This window comes from Suricata suricatta, chromosome 8 (genome assembly GCF_006229205.1).
Source record: "Suricata suricatta isolate VVHF042 chromosome 8, meerkat_22Aug2017_6uvM2_HiC, whole genome shotgun sequence".
Classification (NCBI taxonomy): domain Eukaryota; kingdom Metazoa; phylum Chordata; class Mammalia; order Carnivora; family Herpestidae; genus Suricata; species Suricata suricatta.
This window is the reverse complement of record NC_043707.1, coordinates 15,786,716-15,805,345: the sequence shown is the minus strand read 5'-3', so window position 1 is coordinate 15,805,345 and position 18,630 is coordinate 15,786,716. Positions and strand designations below refer to the sequence as shown.

Here is an 18,630-nt window from a genome sequence, read left to right as displayed (position 1 = left end):
CTATACCAAGAAAGTAATATGAAATACAAAAATGTCTTAAGCTCAAAGATCTATTTTATAGTTTATAATTTCCAACTATAGGAAATGTCCAAGTATATTTTGATACCCCTGTGAATACTGTTTGTAACACATTTTTAGTAATCTGAATAAATGGAACATTAACTTAAAGAGGAATCATTGGTGAAGAATGAGATTTTCAACTTTTTTGTGTTTCTTATTTTCAAATTTCTACAACAAACGTGCTGTTATATAAGTATATAAACAATAATAATTATATTTAAAAATGTATAAAAATGGGCAAGAAAAGAAGCAAAACATTAACAGTTATATCCCTCGATGGCAGATGTGGGTGTGTTTCCCTTTCTTTTTAAATACTTTACCTTTTAATACTTTTGTGCAGGCTACAGTATTGTTATAACTAAAAAAAAAATACAACTTTCAAATAACAAACACAAAACACACATGTAATATTGAAACTTACTTGGCAGCTTGGACATCCGTACTGGAAAGGTTTCCTTGAGCAATCGTTTTTACCTGGTTATAGGCAGCCCTGATAACCTGTGACAGACAAGAACAAGCTGGTCATTTCTGATCAGTGCCGAAGTGTCCTGAGGCAGTCAAATGCTCCTCTACTGAGGCAAAAACACACGACGAAAACATGAATTCCAGAAAACTAGCACAGTGTCCATCCATTTGGACTTCTTGTCACCGTGTGTTCCTTATCCTTCCAGAGTTCCACAAAGCAGCTGTTTGTACAATTTTTAGTAGAGCCAAGTAGCCAAACTTCTTAGAAAAGCGGCAGAGTGCACAGGATGCCAGTATAGTTTAGGGGAAGGAAACCAGGGATTTGTAATTGTCTGTAAAGAATAAACACCTTCCTGATTTCCCTAGACTCTTTTTAAAGCATCATGCAATTAATACTGCTGTCCCTTACTACTTAGAAGTAGTAATCCAGGCACGGCCGATCTGAAAGCCTGTTCCTGCCTGGGATGCTGGAGTCAAGAAGGAATCAAGCTCCAGGGACGTGAGTGCATGTTTGGCAAATATTCGTTGGCTAAGTTCATAAACCCGGCCCATGATTTTCTCCATCCTAACCTTGACACCACTCTGGGTTACTGACCTACCCCTAATCATCTAAATTCTAGGACCTTCATTTCCCCTGTGTTTTAGCTATCCACTTCCACAGCCACACCCAGCATGTGGACATGACCTAAATTTGCCCTGTGAAATCCTCAGTTACAAGTCCCCTGGCCTAAGCCTTTAATCACACTATCCTTTTCTTCCACTTTATCAAGATCTCTAGTCTTGATTTGTCCATTTTCAATCTATGAGGTCCTCTGGCTTCACTTCTGTCACAGTCACTCTTGCCAGTGTGCCCCACTCTCTTGCCATCTGCCCAGCTTCCTTTGCAGGTTTCCAAGCTTGGATCAACCCTACTACCTGCCTCTTCCATTTCTCCATTAGGAATACTAATGAAGAAAGATTACGAAGTGACTGCAGCATGTGACAGTACGTGCAGTAAGGGAATGCGTGACTGCAGTGGGAATTTGCGGTCTCTCACCTCAAGAAGCCATCTACGTGACCATCAATGCCCATTCTGGGTCTATCTAGCCAGTCCTTTGTCCCAAATCTCATTATTTTCTTTAAACTCCCCTCCCTTCTTTTAGTCTTTTTTTCTTAATTTTTAAAAAATTTTTATTTATTTAAAAAAATTTTTAATGTTTTATTTTTGATACAGAGAGAGACAGAGCATGAGGGGGGAGGGGCAGAGAGAGAGAGAGAGAGAGAGAGAGAGCGAGCGAGAGCGAGAGAGAGCGAGCGCGTGAGCGGGAGACACAGAATCTGAGGCAGGCTCCAGGCTCTGAGCGAGCTGTCAGCGCAGAGCCTGATGCGGGGCTCAAGCCCATGAACATGAGATCATGACCTGAGCCGAAGTCGGAGGCTTAACTGACTGCACCACCCAGGCGCCCCTTAAATGTTTATTTTCGAGAGAAAGAACAAGCAGAAGAGGGATGGGAGGGGGGAAGGGCAGAGGATCCAAAATGGGCTCAGTGCAGAGACGTGGGGCTTGCACTCATGAACCATGAGATCATGACCTGGGCTGAAGCTGGACACTTAAATGACTGAGCGCCCTACGCCCCCTCCATTCTCTTACTCTTAAGACAGGACTCCGCCTCCTACCTCATCAGGGATGAACTTCTGCATCTTTTCAACATGCTCTTCTCCCAATATCAGGCTCTGTGTCCAAGGTTAAAATGTCCACCTGCTCCTGCTTTTATCAGACCTGGTCCATTTATAATTTCCTATCTCCTATGTCTGCTCCAATCTTTCTTTCCTTTCAGTGTGTAAAGTCTCCCAAAACTACCACCTACTTCCCTGCAGGTCTGAGCTCCATTTGCCCATGCCTCTCACGTATTCTCAAACACTATAAATTTTAGCTCACTTCCAAACTCTGGTCAAAACTGATAAAATTACCAAATGATGTCCTAGTTTGCTATAACTACCAGAGCTCTCTGTGGCAACTAAATGGATGTTAACCCACAGTGATCAAAATTGTATTAATCATTCTCTCTTTCCTCGCCTCGAAAAATACCAGTTTTTCTTTTTCTTCCTGTTTTCTTGGCAATTTTCCTTAGTTACTTGGTGGCGCTTCCTGGAACTTAAGCTTCAGCTTTCTTTTCCTATAGTCTTTTACACACAACCCTGACTTTAATACAATCTCTATACCGAGGACTCCCAAATAGACATCTTGGCCTTGACCTCACTTGTATGGAATTCTCAATACAGATGTCCTAGAGACAACTCAATGTCATTTGCCTAAACAAAGCCAAGCAGGAGGCATTTCTTCCCTCTTTCCTGGAAGCATGGGTATATACTTTTAAGTTCCTTCCACTGCAGAGACACTTCAGCGGTACTACACTATACAGAGCTCTGGTAAGTCATGGCATTCAAATACTCCGTATTTTTACTAAAAACATGTTAATGAAGGAGAAAAAAAACTGTGAGAGTTGGTGAGTCTGCAACTTACATCTCCAGCTGCAGCAGCCTGTGAGATGGTATAAATCCCAAAGAGTCCAGAATCCGAGTAACTGGCATTAAAAGCAGAAACCTGAAATATAATGAAATTTTACTGTATGTCATTTTACCAAATAAATCAGGGCACAATCTCCCAAAGAGATAAAACTTGGACCTTCACAGTAAAACCAAAATAGATTAATACTTCACGTAACCAGTTCCATTAATGACTTCAGTGTTTTGTATACAGGTTACTTCTTTCAAAACTATAATGGATTTAACCTTTTCCAATTATCTTTCTAAAATGGATTATCCCTTCATTTTTTGCTGCGTATTTTCTAATCTTTTGATGATTAAAGGTTAAACATTAATTTGTGAAAAATATTATTACAGATGCGGTCTGGCTGAGTAGTATAGTGTGGGCTTAGGCATTAGACTTGCTTTCTTCTTTCTGCTAATGCCTGTGACTTCTTTTTTCACCAATTCACTTACGCTTCTCCTAGAGACTAAAGTCAAAGAATTGGGGGAAAATGGTTGCTTAGTGGACGTTATTTTGCTATCTTAGGTAGCCCACCAGCTGAGCCTCTAGATAACAGGAGGATTGCTATCTGAACTCCAAGCAGTGTTAAGCTCCTTAAGGGGAACATGACTGCTTCGTATAGTGTTTTCCAGTGTTTATGCAGACAAATTATAAGAATCACCTGAGCTGTTATTAAGAATACAGACTTTCTGGTACTCACCTGAAAGATTTACTCACCCAGATACCTGTAGATGCAACCTGGAAAGACACATTTTAAAAATAATTCCAGGTGATTCTTTTCTTTTTTTTAATGTTTATTAATTTTTGAGAGGGAGAGAGACAGGGCATGCACAGGGGAGGGGCAGAGAGAGAGGGAGCAGGCTCCAGGCTTTGAGCTATCAGCACAGAGCCCAGCGTGGGGCTCAAACCCACAAACTAACTGTGAGATCATACCCGAGCCGAAGTTGGAGGCTCAACCGAATGAGCAACCTAGGTGCCCCCAGGCAATTCTTATGTACGTTAAAATTTGAGAATTATGTTGGCCCTGGTTTGGCCAATATAAAGCCTAAGAAGAAATGTTCTTCTTTTTTTTTTTTTAAGTTTATTTTTGAGAGAGAGAGAGGGAGGATGAGTGCAAGTGAGGGAAGGGGAGACAGAGAGGTGGGGAGACAGAATCCTAAGCAGACTTCACACCAACTGCACAGGCTCAAACACAGGGATCAAACCGACAAACTGTGAGATCATGACCTGAGTTGAAATCCAGAGCCGACACCGAAATGACTAAGCCACCCAGACACCCAAGAAGAAATGCACTTTAATTATCTGAAGTTTAATTACAATTTTGAGACATTCATACCCCAAATTTCTGGTCAAATGCTAGAGTAGAAATTTCTGTTAAATATGTCACCGGATTAGAATTAATCTCGTCACTCAAAAGCATCATTAACATTCAATGATGAAGAGTAAGCATGAAGAAAAATAACCAGAACAGACCATGAACAAGGAGAGAGGAAATGTAGAGGGAATTTAAAAAGCAGCAGCCATAATTTAATTTAGAAGTAATTTAAGATAATGGTTTTCAACCTGTGCTCCAGGGAACCCCAAGGCTCTGTACAGAAGATTCCAAGGCTTTCAATCTCAATCAGGCATTCAAAATGTTTTTTAAAAGCGAAAATTTTGGGGGTGCCTGGGTGGCTCATCAGTTGTTTCCGACCTCGGCTCAGGTCATGATCTCACGGTTCGTGGGTTCGAGCCCCGCATCGGGCTCTGTGCTGACAGCTAGCTCAGAGCCTGGAGCCTGCTTCAGATTCTGTGTCTCCCTCTCTCTCAGTCTCCCCCCCACTCACACCTGTCTGTGTCTCTCTAACATTTTATTTTTAAGTGAAAAGTTTTGTGTTGGGCACTGCAGTTGGGGGAATTCTATGGGATAAAAAAAGTTTGAAAACTATCACTTAAGAAAGAAAAACTCTCTGAAGTCCTGATATACAGGGAATTCACTTTAGATTTCAAACTCAACAAGACTACATACCATAAACTTTGCTCAAACCAAAAGCCTGATTAATGGCCCACCACATACATCTGTTTTGTGAATGAGCAGCCTAAAGGAAAACCACGCTGTCCATGAGAGATCCATCAGCGCTCATATTCCCTGCGTTCCTTTACGGTAAAACTCGTGATTCCTGCCTAAAAGATAATCTAATCATCTTTTGAGTTTCCACAGGATATAAAAAGTATGTAACAGTATAAAAACTGTTCATTTTTCCAGAGCACTTTCTTCTCCGTGAAGAGCAAGTATCCTGGGCAGCTGTCCTAACTTGGAGCTCCAATACTCTTTCCTACTTCTGGATTCTAAAAGGTTGGGTCATTTTGTACTGACAGCATTAAACAGAGGAAGGCTAACTGTAATTCCACTCTTAAGGGTCAAATGGCCAAAGACTATGCACTTGTGCCGTGTACTGTTGTAAAATCATGACCAACATTTATAGTCTTAAAATTCAGTACATTTGTTGCCTTTTAAAGGCTTATCATTGAAGGTCATGTGCAGTGTTGCACTGGGCAAACAATGGGCACTCATCACATAACAGTTTGTTGGCTGACATTTTACATTCTCTTGATTTGAAATATCATTTTAAAGCTTAAGCACTTGCCTCACTGTCATAAAGAGGAGTTTTAGAGGTAAATGGCTTTTTGTTAAAATTAAATGTCATAATCTTTCTATTTTAAGTTAATCTCAAATTAGAGGGGTCAGTCCATAAATAGTTTCTTAGTGTATATGTTGTACATTTGGTTGGAAAACATGAAGAGCAGTGAAATTCACAAAGCAGCCACAAGAATACAAGGGACAGAAGAAAATCTAGAAAAAAGACTGATTAGAATCTAGGAAAATGTTTAATATCTAAAACTTCATTTAAAGGGAACTGAATGGAGCACCTGGGGGTTCAGTTAAGCATCTGACTTTGGTTCAGTTCATGATCTCAGGGTTCATGAGTTCGAGCCCTGCTTAAGGCTCTGTGCTGACAGCTCACAGCCTGGAGCCTGCTTCGGATTTTATGTCTCCCTCTCTCTGTCCCCCCCCCCCCTTGCACCCTGTCTGTGTCTCTCAAAAATAAATAAACATTAAAAAAAAACTTTAAAGGAAACTGAAGGGTGAATTTCTGATTTTTTAAGCATTTTCTTCCTACATTAGAATACAATTGAAAAGACAGTAAGTTTTCATTTAGACCCTCTAAGGAGCTAAACTCAAGGCTGGCTATCTCTTCAACTTTACAAAGATTTTCTTTGTGTGCACCTTACACCTTAAGAGCAAATTAACAGGACTACATCATATACATTGAGCCTTAAAAACAAAAGGAGAGATATTGACTATTCAGACTCACATCAAATGGCTGGTGAACTCCCTTGGCAACGGCCTGGTATAGAGAGCTGGTAGCATTGCTGCCCCTCTTGACGTGTGGCCCAGCACCGAGGACGTACTGGAGAACACTAAACGCATTTGCTTCTGCACTTCCTATTGTAGCACTTTCTGCTACAAGAGCAGCATGGACGAGGCTGTCTCCGTTCTGCTCTCGGATTTCACCTGGGGCCATGTAAGGAGAGAGCGAGCAAGAAAGGGGCTTGGTTATGTGTTTTATTCTTCCGTATTCTCTATGACATGGTATTAACTCAGTGAAATTAAATTTTTCTGGGGCCTGGTGCTCTCAGCATGTCATTCTGCTCTACCCACAACACATACAAACACGTTTAATACACAACATCCAAGCAATCTATTCCCTTCCTTCCACACAAAGTCTGCCTGGTGGTGAAGTAATCAGGCCTATCCTGCACCAATATGCTATTCTGATGGGGAACATCCTTCTGATACATTAGTCTTAGAGAACAAAATGCTTACTTACCTCCGCGATATCTGGCCTTTGTACTAGGTAAACCAAGCCCACCCCTCATGTTGAGAAACTGTTCAGCAACTTGCTTTAGAACAGGATGACTCACACCTATTTCAATTAGAAACAAAGCAAAGCTCTAACTGTAATTTCTAAAACATAAGTGCAAAACATCTACTGTTTTAAAAACACATGATTTTACAATTCAAGTTTATTACAGAAATAAACAGTAAAGAAAACAAGAGTTCCCCCCAAATGCTACTCTCCCAGAGATTCCAGTTACAGTTTACTATATACTCATCCAGAACTCTTTTTCTACACATGCATTATCCTTATTTTCCCTTTTTAAAAAAAATGGTGTTATGCTATTCAAATTGTGTCTAATTTGTCTTTTGTAACTGAGATCTAAGTGAGTGGTCTACAGCAAACATTTAATGGTTATAAAGAATTCTATTTTATGGAGGTACCACCATTTATTTAATCAATCCCTTCTTGATGGATATTAGCATGTTGGCAGTAGTTGGCTATTAAAATAATACTGCACTGTGCATCAAAGAACACTTTAAAGAGAGTGAAAAGAACCCAGAGAATGAGGTGGGGGTGAGGGGGAATGCTGCAAATCATGTATAAGGATTTAGTATCCAGAATATATAAAAAAAAAAACCTCCTACAATTCAACAATAAAAACCAAAGAGCCCAACTAAAAAATGGACAAAGGACCTGAATACACATTTCTCCAAAGAAGATACACAAATGGCCAAAAAGCACACACACACACACACACACACACACACACACAAAAAGATGTTGAATGTGTTTAGTCATTAGGGAAATGCAAATCAAAACCACAATGAGCTATCACTTCACACACACTAGGATGGCCATAATCAAAAAGACAGATTAATAGTAAGTGTTGATGAAGGGCGCCTGGGTGGCTCAGTTGGTTAAGTGTCTGACTCCGGCTCAGGTCATGATTTCGGGGTTTGTGGGTTCGAGCCCCGTATCAGGTTCTGTGCTGACAGCTCAGAGCCTGGAGCCTGTTTCAGATTCTGTGTCTCCCTCTCTCTCTCTGCCCCTCCCTGACTCATGCTCTGTCTCTCTGTCCAAAAATTAAAAAAAAAAATATATATGTGTATATATATAAAATAAGTGTTGAAGAGGAAGGAGAGATATTGGACTCTTGTGCACTTGGTGGTGGGAATATTAAAATGGTTCAACTGCCTCAGAAAACAGTTCCTCAAATGGTTAAACACTTCCCACATGTTTTGGCAATTTTACTTCTAATAATATACCCCAAAGAATTAAAAACAAGTGAAAACAACTCAAATGCCCCAGTGACGAATGGATGAACATAAAGTGACACGGAATATTTCTTAGCCGGAAAAGGGAATGAATGGAACGTTGGGACACGCTGCAGGAGGGATGGACTTTGACAACGCTACGCTAAGTGAAAGACGCCAGCTACAAAAGGCTACTTATCATGATTCCTTTAACTGAAGTGTCCAGACAAGTCAACTCTACAGAGACAGGAAGCAGATGAGCAGTTGTCAAAAGCAAGGAGGTGGAACAGGGGAGTGAATGCTAATAAATATAGGGTCTCTTCTGGGGATCAGGACAATGTTCTGAAATTATGTAGTAGTAACAGTTAAAGGACTCTTTGAATATAAAAAAACCCATGGAATCATATGCTTTAAAAAGGTGGATTTTATGATATGTAAATGATACCTTATTAAACTGTTATTTACAAAATAAATGAACCAAAAAAACCCATATTGCAGCAAATAATATCCTTATGCAACTATTTTGTAAACTTGACCGTTTCTGTGTGATAAATCCTTAAAAATAAAACTGGTGGGTCTAGAGCTGTCAACATTTAGATTTTTATATATTTAAAGAGACCTCCAAAAATGTACCAGTTTATGCTTCCACCAACAATTTCTGAAGGTGCCTACTACTTCTCCATAACCTGGTTAATACTGGGCACTGTCAACCTTATAATTTTTACCAATGTCATGGGTTAGAGTTAAACTATTAGCAAGGCTATTTTTATAATAATTGGCCATATACACATATATACATTTTCCCCATGACTTGTTTGTTCGTGCCCTTTGCCTATTTTCAATTATATTACACTTCTTTTAAAAACAACCCCCCCCCAAAATTATTAAGAGCTCTTTGCTCAGAGAAATTAGCCCTTTGTCACAGATTTCCCAAATACTGTGATTTTTCCATGAATGTTGGATTCTGCTTTCTAAAACAAAACAAAACAAAACAAAACAAAACCACCTTGCAATTAAAATCCTATCATACAGTGCCTGTCTGACATAGAGGACTGAGATATCAAATTTTGTTCAATTGTGCTCACACAATTACTGTTCTTAAAGAAACAAACTGACCTGCAAGCAATTCCCAACTTACCAAGTCCAATCAAAGCCATCCTCGCACTTGTGAAATGGTTCTGCACATGGCTATGTAACTGAGGAAGTTAAAAACATTTATGAGGTTATATTGGTATAAATATAAAAAACTAAAAATTAGAACTGCAGCTCAAGAGAAAATAAAAACTCAGGTATAAGGCTACTGTAGTGAACTGGACTTTGTGCTGAATTACACAGATTTATTTTTTTAAACTATTGCTGAAAAGAACTAGAACTTAATGTGATGACTGTTACACAGCTGTGAATATAATGAAAACTACTGAACTGTGCACTTTAGGTGAACTATATGGTACGTGAATTATATCTCAATGAAGCTGTACTGAAAAAAGGCCCGAAAAAAATCAGAGCATACACTGGCTTGAACTTGAAAAAAACGAGACTGAGTGTATGATTTTTATTATAAGGTGATTTTAGCAGATATGCATCAGACTCTACTGACTCTTTACAGACAGTAATAAACCACCACTAACATTCTACTGTAAGGCTCACAGATGTAACACTATATGCCTCGCACCCATCTTCGAAGGGTTCCTTGCCAGGAAATTATGGTCTACCAGGGTTTCCAACCTGGATGATAAGAGAATTACCTGGGGAGCTTAAAAAACAGAAACAAACACTGTCAGTGTCTCCAACCCCCACCCCATTCTTGGCCCACTCTATAGACTGAAATACTAGATTCAGTGTGGAATAAGAGAATCTTGATTTAAAATCAACCAATTGCCCATCCAATGAATCACCCAGGTGATCTGAGATCACGGAAATTTGAGAATCACTGGTTTATATTATTACTTGAGACCCAACATACAAATGTAAGTCTAAAACATTCTCAATAGGAGCACTGTTTCTTCCAAGGGACTGAAAATTGGCTCTTAGGGGCAAGAAAAACATCTTACTCCTTTCATATATAGAATATATATATATGTACATACACATATATAAACACATAGTGTATCTGTGATATTAAAAATTCTGGGTATAAGAAACTGGCTAAAAAAAGTTCACTGGGTCATAATGTTAAGAATCACTAGACTAAGCTAATGAGACTCAATCAAGTTACTACAGTTTATATCCTGAAGTCAATGGTGCTTTCATCTCTGGAGTCACCCCTGGAATCACCTTGGAAAGTCTTGTTCTTTTTCTTTTTCCCCCTACTGAACGCTGCCATTGCTCAAATAGCACCAATTTCTTTAGAATTTCCTTTAGACTAAGGACACAATTAAAAATGCTAGCAATTCTGAGATAACCATGGTTAGCATTTTGCCCAGAAAACACACACACACACGCTCACACACCCCTTATTTCTAAAAATTGGGACCCTATGGTATATCCTATTCATAAACTGTCTTTTCTTCACTTGATAATATGCCATGGAATTTTTCCATATCAGTATTTTTGAATGACTGAATAACTGTCCATCCTACAGATAATTTAATGAGTTATTTAGTTCCTGAAAGCTGGAAATAACTTCTATCTAATTTTTCATAATTATAAGCAATGCTATAGTTGACATCCTTGTGGAGGTTTTGCTATATATATTCTTTTAGTTACCTCAGTAATATATTTTCACATGGGTGAATGTGATTTCTGAAAAATTTCAAAACTCACTGACAGCCAGTCTTATGAAAAATGTTTAGTATTTAAGTTATTTAAGTTATCAGTAACATCAGTTATCATTTTTTAAAAAAGTACCATATGAATGATAGACATTAAACTGTTAACTGATAAATAGATGGCTTTCTAATCAGGAAATAAAAGAGAAAAGGGACAGAATATACAATTCAGAAACGAAAGAATAAAACCTTAATTTCTGAGTTACATATACTTTGCAAGTATTAATAGTCCCAATTCTTCTCTCCTGCCCTCCCAATTTTCCTCTAAATGTCTTTTGATAAAAAATATTTTTGGGGGGTGGAAGAAGTAAGAAATTAAGATTATATATGCGTATCTATACTTGCAGGTTTAATATTTAAGGTTTCAGTTTCACATTTTGGAAGTGAAGTTTTAGGTTACACATATGGCTGTGGCATGTGCAAATCTATGTTGCCGACAAAGTGAGGCCAGTGTGCTGGAGGAGGAGAACCAGCTGGTGCGCAGGCTGATGAGGGATGGGAGGTGACGCGGGCTCACTCCTGTCTGCCTCCTCAGAGGAGTTAAAGGAAGACTTCTGGTCACAAGGTGACTAAACTTAACATTTAAATATTGCTTTAAAAAGATAAATATAAACAGAGAAAGGTCTAGAGAAAAATATACCTAGGCATCAACATTTCGTGACTTTAGGTATGTGAAATGTTTTCTTCTTTGCTTGCTCTGGATTTTCTGAAATGAACACGTCCCTTCTGTGTTTCAAAACTTTAAGTTAAAAGATGTAAATACTATTCAGATTGAATTTTAGTTAGAAAGCCAAGCTGATTAAAAAAAAAAAGCCAAGAGGTGACTTTTTTGAACTTGAAGATGAAAAATGAATAAACCTGAAATGGCAGTGAAAAGAAGCACATTTTAAAAGGTAATATGTTTTATCAGTACCTCATCTGGTGTCACTTTTCCAATCCTATAATCAGGACAATACAGGGAATTAGCCAAGGCATTTCGGTAAGCTGCAGCATGCAAATTTTCAATGACATCTGTAAAATAAGTAAAGAAGCACTTGTGGAAAGACAGTTCAAATTAAGACAACATTTTCAGAACCTGGAAAGCAATGATGCTACACAGTTTTGATCACTTTATGGCATTCGGGTGTTAAGATCAGGGCTTGAAATTTAAAATTCTGCCAGCTGAAGGTGCTAAGAGTAAGAAATTATGTGACAGCAGTTCCTATGTCATAGGGTCCACCGGGTCATTTGTCTCATCTCCCTGGTATCATTTGGAAACTAGAATGGTCTGGGTTTCAGCAAGTCTGAATGGAATTAAAGCTCTGCCATCAATATGCCATGTGATCTTGGATGAATCATTTACCTGAATTTTACTCTGAGGTTCTCTAAGTATCCAGGAGTTGTAAGAGATATGAAAGTGCCAGTGTTATAAGTCATCCTACTAGCTCTTGGAGGTCAAACTGCAGTTCTTACTGGTGACTGGCACTGTTACTGCTTTCCTGCTTCAGTTTCCTGTCATTTGTTCATTATTTGGGCAATTTCTCTATGCCAGGCGCTGTGGTAGGTGCTGGAAATACAGAGATGAGTAAGACCCAATGCCTGCCCTCAAAGTGTTGAGAGGAAAAACCGTGAAAGCATGCTGAGTATGATGTCAGCAGCAAGGACACAAGGGAAGGGCAGTGGGAATCAGGAAGAAGTACCAGAAGTAAGATCCAGGGTGAGTCTTATAGAAGGAGTAGGTGTTTCCCAGAATGATTAGGGAGTAGCATTTCAGGCAGAGAAAAGAGACAAAAGCATCAAGTAGGCTAACAGATTCAAAAGGGAATTGCAGTTGGGAGGGGAAGAAGGTAGAACAAGAGGGGATGGAGGTAGACAGGGGCCACATGGTCAAAGTTATCACACACGCTAAGTTAGAGAGTTTGACTTTTATGTCACAGATACTGAGAAGCTTTCAGAGGGTTTTCATGTCAGAAGGATCAACATGGGAGACGGACTGAAGATGTAGACCTGGGGGCAGACACCAGCCAGGAGACAGCAATAACTGTTCAGGTGGAAAGGCTGAAGGCTGGAACTTCACAGCACAGAAGAAATAGATAGAAAACTGTAGAAAAGATGACGTACATGCCCTCTATTTCTTTGGTGGAGGTCCAGAGTAATGAAGATCACACTCCTTTATAAAACAAAGTATCACTGACCTAGTATTAGCTAACATAAACCAAGCCCTCACTATGTTCCAGACACTAACAGGCCTGCATTCTGAGGGAAGCCCGTCCCATGCTGAGCCCCTGCAGCTGGTCACTGTTTAGATCTGAGCAGTCCACCGGCGCACTTCGAATCCTGCCAGAGGTTGTGGACTTCCAGGAGTCAGTGCTGCCTGTTTACAAATTTGTTTTGCTAGTCATACTTGTTGAGATTCTATAGTTAACATATAAACACAAAATCTAAATGCCAAAAAAGTTCTTATTTAAAAAAAAAATAGGGGCGCCTGGGTGGCGCAGTCGGTTAAGCGACCGACTTTGGCTCAGGTCATGATCTCATGGTTCGTGGGTTTGAGCCCCGCATCAGGCTCAGTGCTGACCGCTAGCTCAGAGCCTGGAGCCTGCTTCAGATCCTGTGACTCCTCTCTCTGACCCTCCCCTGCTCACACTGTCTCTCTCTCTCAAAAATAAATAAAAACATTAAAAAAAAATAAACTGCTTGCTTTGGAAAGACCTAGTAAAGGTGAGTTGGCTAAACAATAACAGCAGCAGCAGTAACCATCAACAGTTGGGTTTGGTGTAAGCAAACTATTGAAAAAATCACTGGATTCTAAATTCTAAAACAGGGATTCTATAATTAATTTACATACTATCAAAGATGAAAAACCATCAACAATATAAACGTTTAGAAACAAAAGAATACAGTTAAGAAACTACACCGATTTTTGGAAAAGGCATTTTTAAACTCAAGCAAAAAAATATTTCAACAGCAATTTTTTTCCTCTTCACAATGATCTCAAAAACCCAGTATCTCAGAAACAACTGAATGTGACCGGAAAATGTACTTACGGGTCTGTGGATTCTGAAAAGCTACAGCTTTGTCAATCTTTAGCTGAGACTGAAGGGCAGCTACTTCCCAACGACGAAATTCTGGTGCTGTGGTGACATTGAGCAGGAACTCCATTAGAATATCACTACAGAAGATATTAAGATAGGAGTTTCAAGTCAAAAATGTAAAACCAATGTCTACTCTATGTAAAGGTAATGCTCTCTAGATTAAATTTTAGGCCTTGTGATAAGCACAGTGTTCTACACAGTTTGTGATTAGTAAACCAAAACCACAATCAGAGGTCATGATGCCACATTAAAAAAGACAAGAAATGAGCAGCTTAGGAGTTCTTTAAAAGCAGGCGTCCTTAGCACATGCAGGTACTCACACATCATCCCGCAGGCATTCCACAGTGTAGGCCATGTTCTCCCTGGTTGAAGTCACGCTGGATCAGAAATAAATTACAGTGAATTATCTAATCAGAAGCTTTAAATATTTTTAAAAATCTTTAAAGGAAGGAAATCCTGACATGTTACACATGGATGTGCCTTGAAAACATTACCCTGTGTGAAATGAGTCAGTCTTGAAAGAACAAACAAGTATCATGAGTCCACTTTCAGGAGGAACCTAGAGAACTTCAAACCATACAACATAGAATGGTCACTGTTAAGGGGTGACCGAAGACAGGAGAGTTAGTGTTTAATAGCTAGAGTTTCAGTTGGGGAACAAAAAAACCATCCTGGAGATGGACTGTAGTGATGGTTTCCTAAAGCCACTTCATGCCAAAGATCTGTATACTTAGAGCAATAAATTTTATGTATATTTCACCATAACTTAAAAAAAAAAAGGCAATTCAAGTTGAAGATATCTTTGTACTCTTCTCTGGCTCACTCTCTCTCTCTCCCACTCTAGAGACATAATGACAACATAATGACAAGTGCTATGTATTGTCTGTAAAATGAAAGCTTAAAAGTGTCTTGTTTCTCCACAAACCATTGGACTAGAATAATCTAGTTCATTCCTTAACTGCTATGTACCAATCCCATCACATCACTAGATGATACTTTAACCATTTTTCTGAAGATGGCATTTAGATTGTTTCCAGTCTTTGTGCATGTGGATTAAAATCTTAGACTGTAAAGATATGCTCATTTTCAGTATTACTAGATATTGTTTGATTCTTCCATATTTACTTACTTCTTTTATTTATTGAAGGTTGATTCTTTCACAAGCATCAGTTTATTCCACTAACTGTAGAAAGATTTCCCTCTTAACCCTGCTAACACTGTTTATAAATCTGATAGGTAATGACATCACAGTCGATTATAAGTAAAGACCAGTGTTTCTGGCTTCCTACTCTGGGAATAGACTGTTCCTATCCTTTGTCCATCCATTTCCTTTTTTGCTTGTCTTCTCCTAATTTGTAGTTCTTTATTTTTCCAAATAATCCTTTCCATGTTATGTATGTTGCAAATATTTACTGTTGGTTACTTGAATTTTTACTTTAAGTCATATGTTGTCAAACTGATTAGCCTTTTTGTGCCTTCACAAATCCTTAACCACCTTGATAACAGAAAAGTTTTCTTACAATCAAATATTTCCTGGTGTTCTCACCATTTCCTATTACTTATTTTTAATATACCTTAGTTTACCACCAACTGCCTCAATTCCACGGGTTATCTTGAAAGATGAAGCTCCTTTTGTAGTCTGGAAAAGGAAAGAACAACTGTTTTTAGTAATTTTTTACCACTAAATTTGCCAAACATCACACTATATCACATCTAATGTCTAATTGTCATTAGATTTAAAAAGAACTTCACCTAAAAAGCAGATCCTTTTAAACTTTGACAAAAGTACACTATAGTGTTTTTTTCTGCTTGTTTACTTATGTATTTTTTTTTTTCAAGTAAACTTCACACCCAGCACAAAGCCCAACGTGGGGCTTGAACTCACAACCTTGAGATGAAGACTTGAGCTGAGATCAAGAGTGGGATGCTTAATCAACTGAGCCAGGGTGCCCCCACTAGTTTTTCTTTTCTGTAGGACCATGATACCATAGCATTTCTGAACAAAGTGAGGTAGTAAAGACGCTTACCAAAGTGGATGCAAGACGAAGCAAATGAGAGGTTCCTAAGTTGTTGGAATCCTCATATCTACTGCCTGCTTTAATGAACAAACCAATTCTTGATGCAGGAGCATAGTTTTCCAGAGAAGCAATCACTAAGCCATTTGGTAATTTGGTAAACTGTATTTAAAATAAAGTGAGATGTGATCAATGTTTTTATATTACCAAAGACAGTAAGGCATGTGTGGGTTCCAGTGAGCAGCTCAGTGGGACTAACCTCAAGGTCCTGAGGAGGTGGAGGCACTCCTGCAGGGGCAGCCGTGGTCTTCACTTTAGGGGCAACTTTCAGGGAATAAAACCTCTAAACACAAAAAAAGACAGGTTACACAAATTCTCTCATGAACAATGTCTTGTACCTGTGCCCAAGGATCAGGTATCCAGTGATAAAATAACTTCATGGGCGGATTTGGCTGACTTAGAATTATTCAACCACTCTTAAATACTTGTGTAGAGCCTGAAGGAAAACCTAATCCTACATGCTCATTTTTCAAAATAATTTTTTAATGCTTATTTATTTTTGAGAGAGAGCATAAGCAGGGGAGGGACAGAGAGAGAGGGAGACACAGAATCTGAAGCAGACTCCAGGTTCTGCACTGTCAGCACAGATCCTGATGCAGGGCTCGAACCCACAAGCTGTGAGATCATGACCTCAGCTGAAGTTGGATGCTTAACCAACTGAGCTATCCAGGTACTCCCACGCTCATTTTTTTTAAATGTAAAAAACTACTGTATTTTGTTTTCCCTTTTATCGATCTTTTTTTTTCTCCCCCTTATAACCATCTTATTAAAGTTTTAGGTGGGTCTCCCTGGCTTTTAATGCTTTGGAAGTTCTTGAAAAGGTGTAGGAATCTACAAACATGAACTCTATAGAGAACACAATGAATCCAAACCCACATTTCAATAATAACACTGAATATAAATGGACTGAATGCTCCAATCAAATGACACAGGGTAGCAGAATAGATTAAAAAAAAAATCCATCTATTTGCTGTCTACAAGAGACTCACTCATTTTAGACCTGAAGACACCTTCAGACTGAAAGTAAGGGTAAAGAGAAAATATCGATCATGCAACTGGTAGAGAAAAGAAAGCCAGAGTAGCCATACTTATGTCGGACAAGCTAGACTTTAAAGGCAGTAACAAAAGATGAAGAAGGACATTATATAATAATTGCAGTGTCTCTGCATCAGGAAGAGCTAACAATTATAAACATCTACACATCGAATTCAGGAGCACCCAAATACATAAAACAACCACAAACAGAAACAATCTTATTGATAAGAATGTGCTAATTGCAGGGGACTTTAATACTCCACATACAGCAATGGATAGATCAACCACATAAAAGATCACTAAAGAAACAATGGACCCGAACGACACATTGGAACAGATAGAATTGATAGATATATTTAGAACTCTGCATCCTGAAGCTAGGAAATTCACCTTCTTCTTGAGTGCGCATGGTACACTTCCAAGATAGATCACATACTGGGGCATAAAGCAGCCCTCCATAAATATAAGCGAATTGAGATCATACCATGCACACTTTCAGATCACAATGTTATGAAACTTGAAATCAACCACAGGAAAAAGTCTGGAAAACCTCCAAAAATGTAGAGGTTAAAAACCACCCTACTAAAGAATGACTGGACCAATCAGGCAATTAAAGAAGAAATTAAAAGATATATGGAAACAAATGAAAATGAAAATACAACAATCCAAACTCTCTGGGACGCAGCAAAGGCAGTCCTAAGAGCAAAGTATATTGCAATCCAGGCTTATTTCAACAAACTAGGAAAAGCGCAAATTCAAAATCTAACAGTGCACCTAAAGGAACTAGAAGGAGAGCAGCAAGAGCACCCCAAACACAGCAGAAGAGAAATAATAAAGATCAGGGCAGAAATAAACAATACAGAATCCAAAAAAACCCCAAAACCCACAGATCGTTGAACAGATCAATGAAACCAAGAGTTGGTTTTTAAAGAAATAAACAAAATTGATAAACCTCTAGCCAGGCTCCTCAGAAAAAAAAAAAAAAAAGAGAGCACCCAAATAGACAAAATCATGAATGAAAATGGATTAAAACCAATCCCTCAGAAGTACAAGCAATCATCAGAGATTACTAAGAAAAATTATATGCCAACAAACTGGACAATGTAGAAGAAATGGACCAATTCCTAAACACACATCCCAAATTCAAATACATAGAAATACATCCAAAGACATAGAAAATCTGAACAGACCCATAACCAGTGAAGAAATCAAATCAGTTATCAAAAATCTCCCAATGAATAAGAGCTCAGGACCGGATGGCTTCCCAGGGGAATTCTACCAGACACTTAAAAGCAGAGCTAAAACTATCCATAGAACTCCTTTATGACCCAGCAATAGCACTGCTAGGGATTTACCCAAGAGATACAGAAATGTTGATGCATAGGAGCACATGTACCCCAATGTTCATAGCAGCAATGTCAACAATAGCCAAAACATGGAAAAAGCCTAAATGTCCATCACCTGATGAGTGGATCAAGAAGATATA

The 18,630-nt window shown here is 38.7% G+C and overlaps 1 protein-coding gene across 1 annotated transcript in view; it reads right to left on the bottom strand.

Moving 5' to 3' along the window:
- LOC115298469 (cytochrome b-c1 complex subunit 2, mitochondrial) overlaps positions 1 to 18,630 on the bottom strand; it is a 29,158-nt gene that overhangs the window by 5,423 nt on the left and 5,105 nt on the right. Inside the window, exons 2-12 of the mRNA XM_029947262.1 lie at positions 16,309 to 16,392; positions 16,062 to 16,211; positions 15,609 to 15,673; positions 14,355 to 14,411; positions 13,987 to 14,111; positions 11,874 to 11,971; positions 9,331 to 9,388; positions 6,928 to 7,023; positions 6,412 to 6,611; positions 3,029 to 3,109; positions 482 to 558 (exon numbers count right to left, since the gene is read on the bottom strand). Coding sequence (XP_029803122.1) covers positions 482 to 558; positions 3,029 to 3,109; positions 6,412 to 6,611; positions 6,928 to 7,023; positions 9,331 to 9,388; positions 11,874 to 11,971; positions 13,987 to 14,111; positions 14,355 to 14,411; positions 15,609 to 15,673; positions 16,062 to 16,211; positions 16,309 to 16,392 — 1,091 coding nt within the window. The remainder of the gene's footprint in view (positions 1 to 481; positions 559 to 3,028; positions 3,110 to 6,411; positions 6,612 to 6,927; positions 7,024 to 9,330; positions 9,389 to 11,873; positions 11,972 to 13,986; positions 14,112 to 14,354; positions 14,412 to 15,608; positions 15,674 to 16,061; positions 16,212 to 16,308; positions 16,393 to 18,630) is intronic.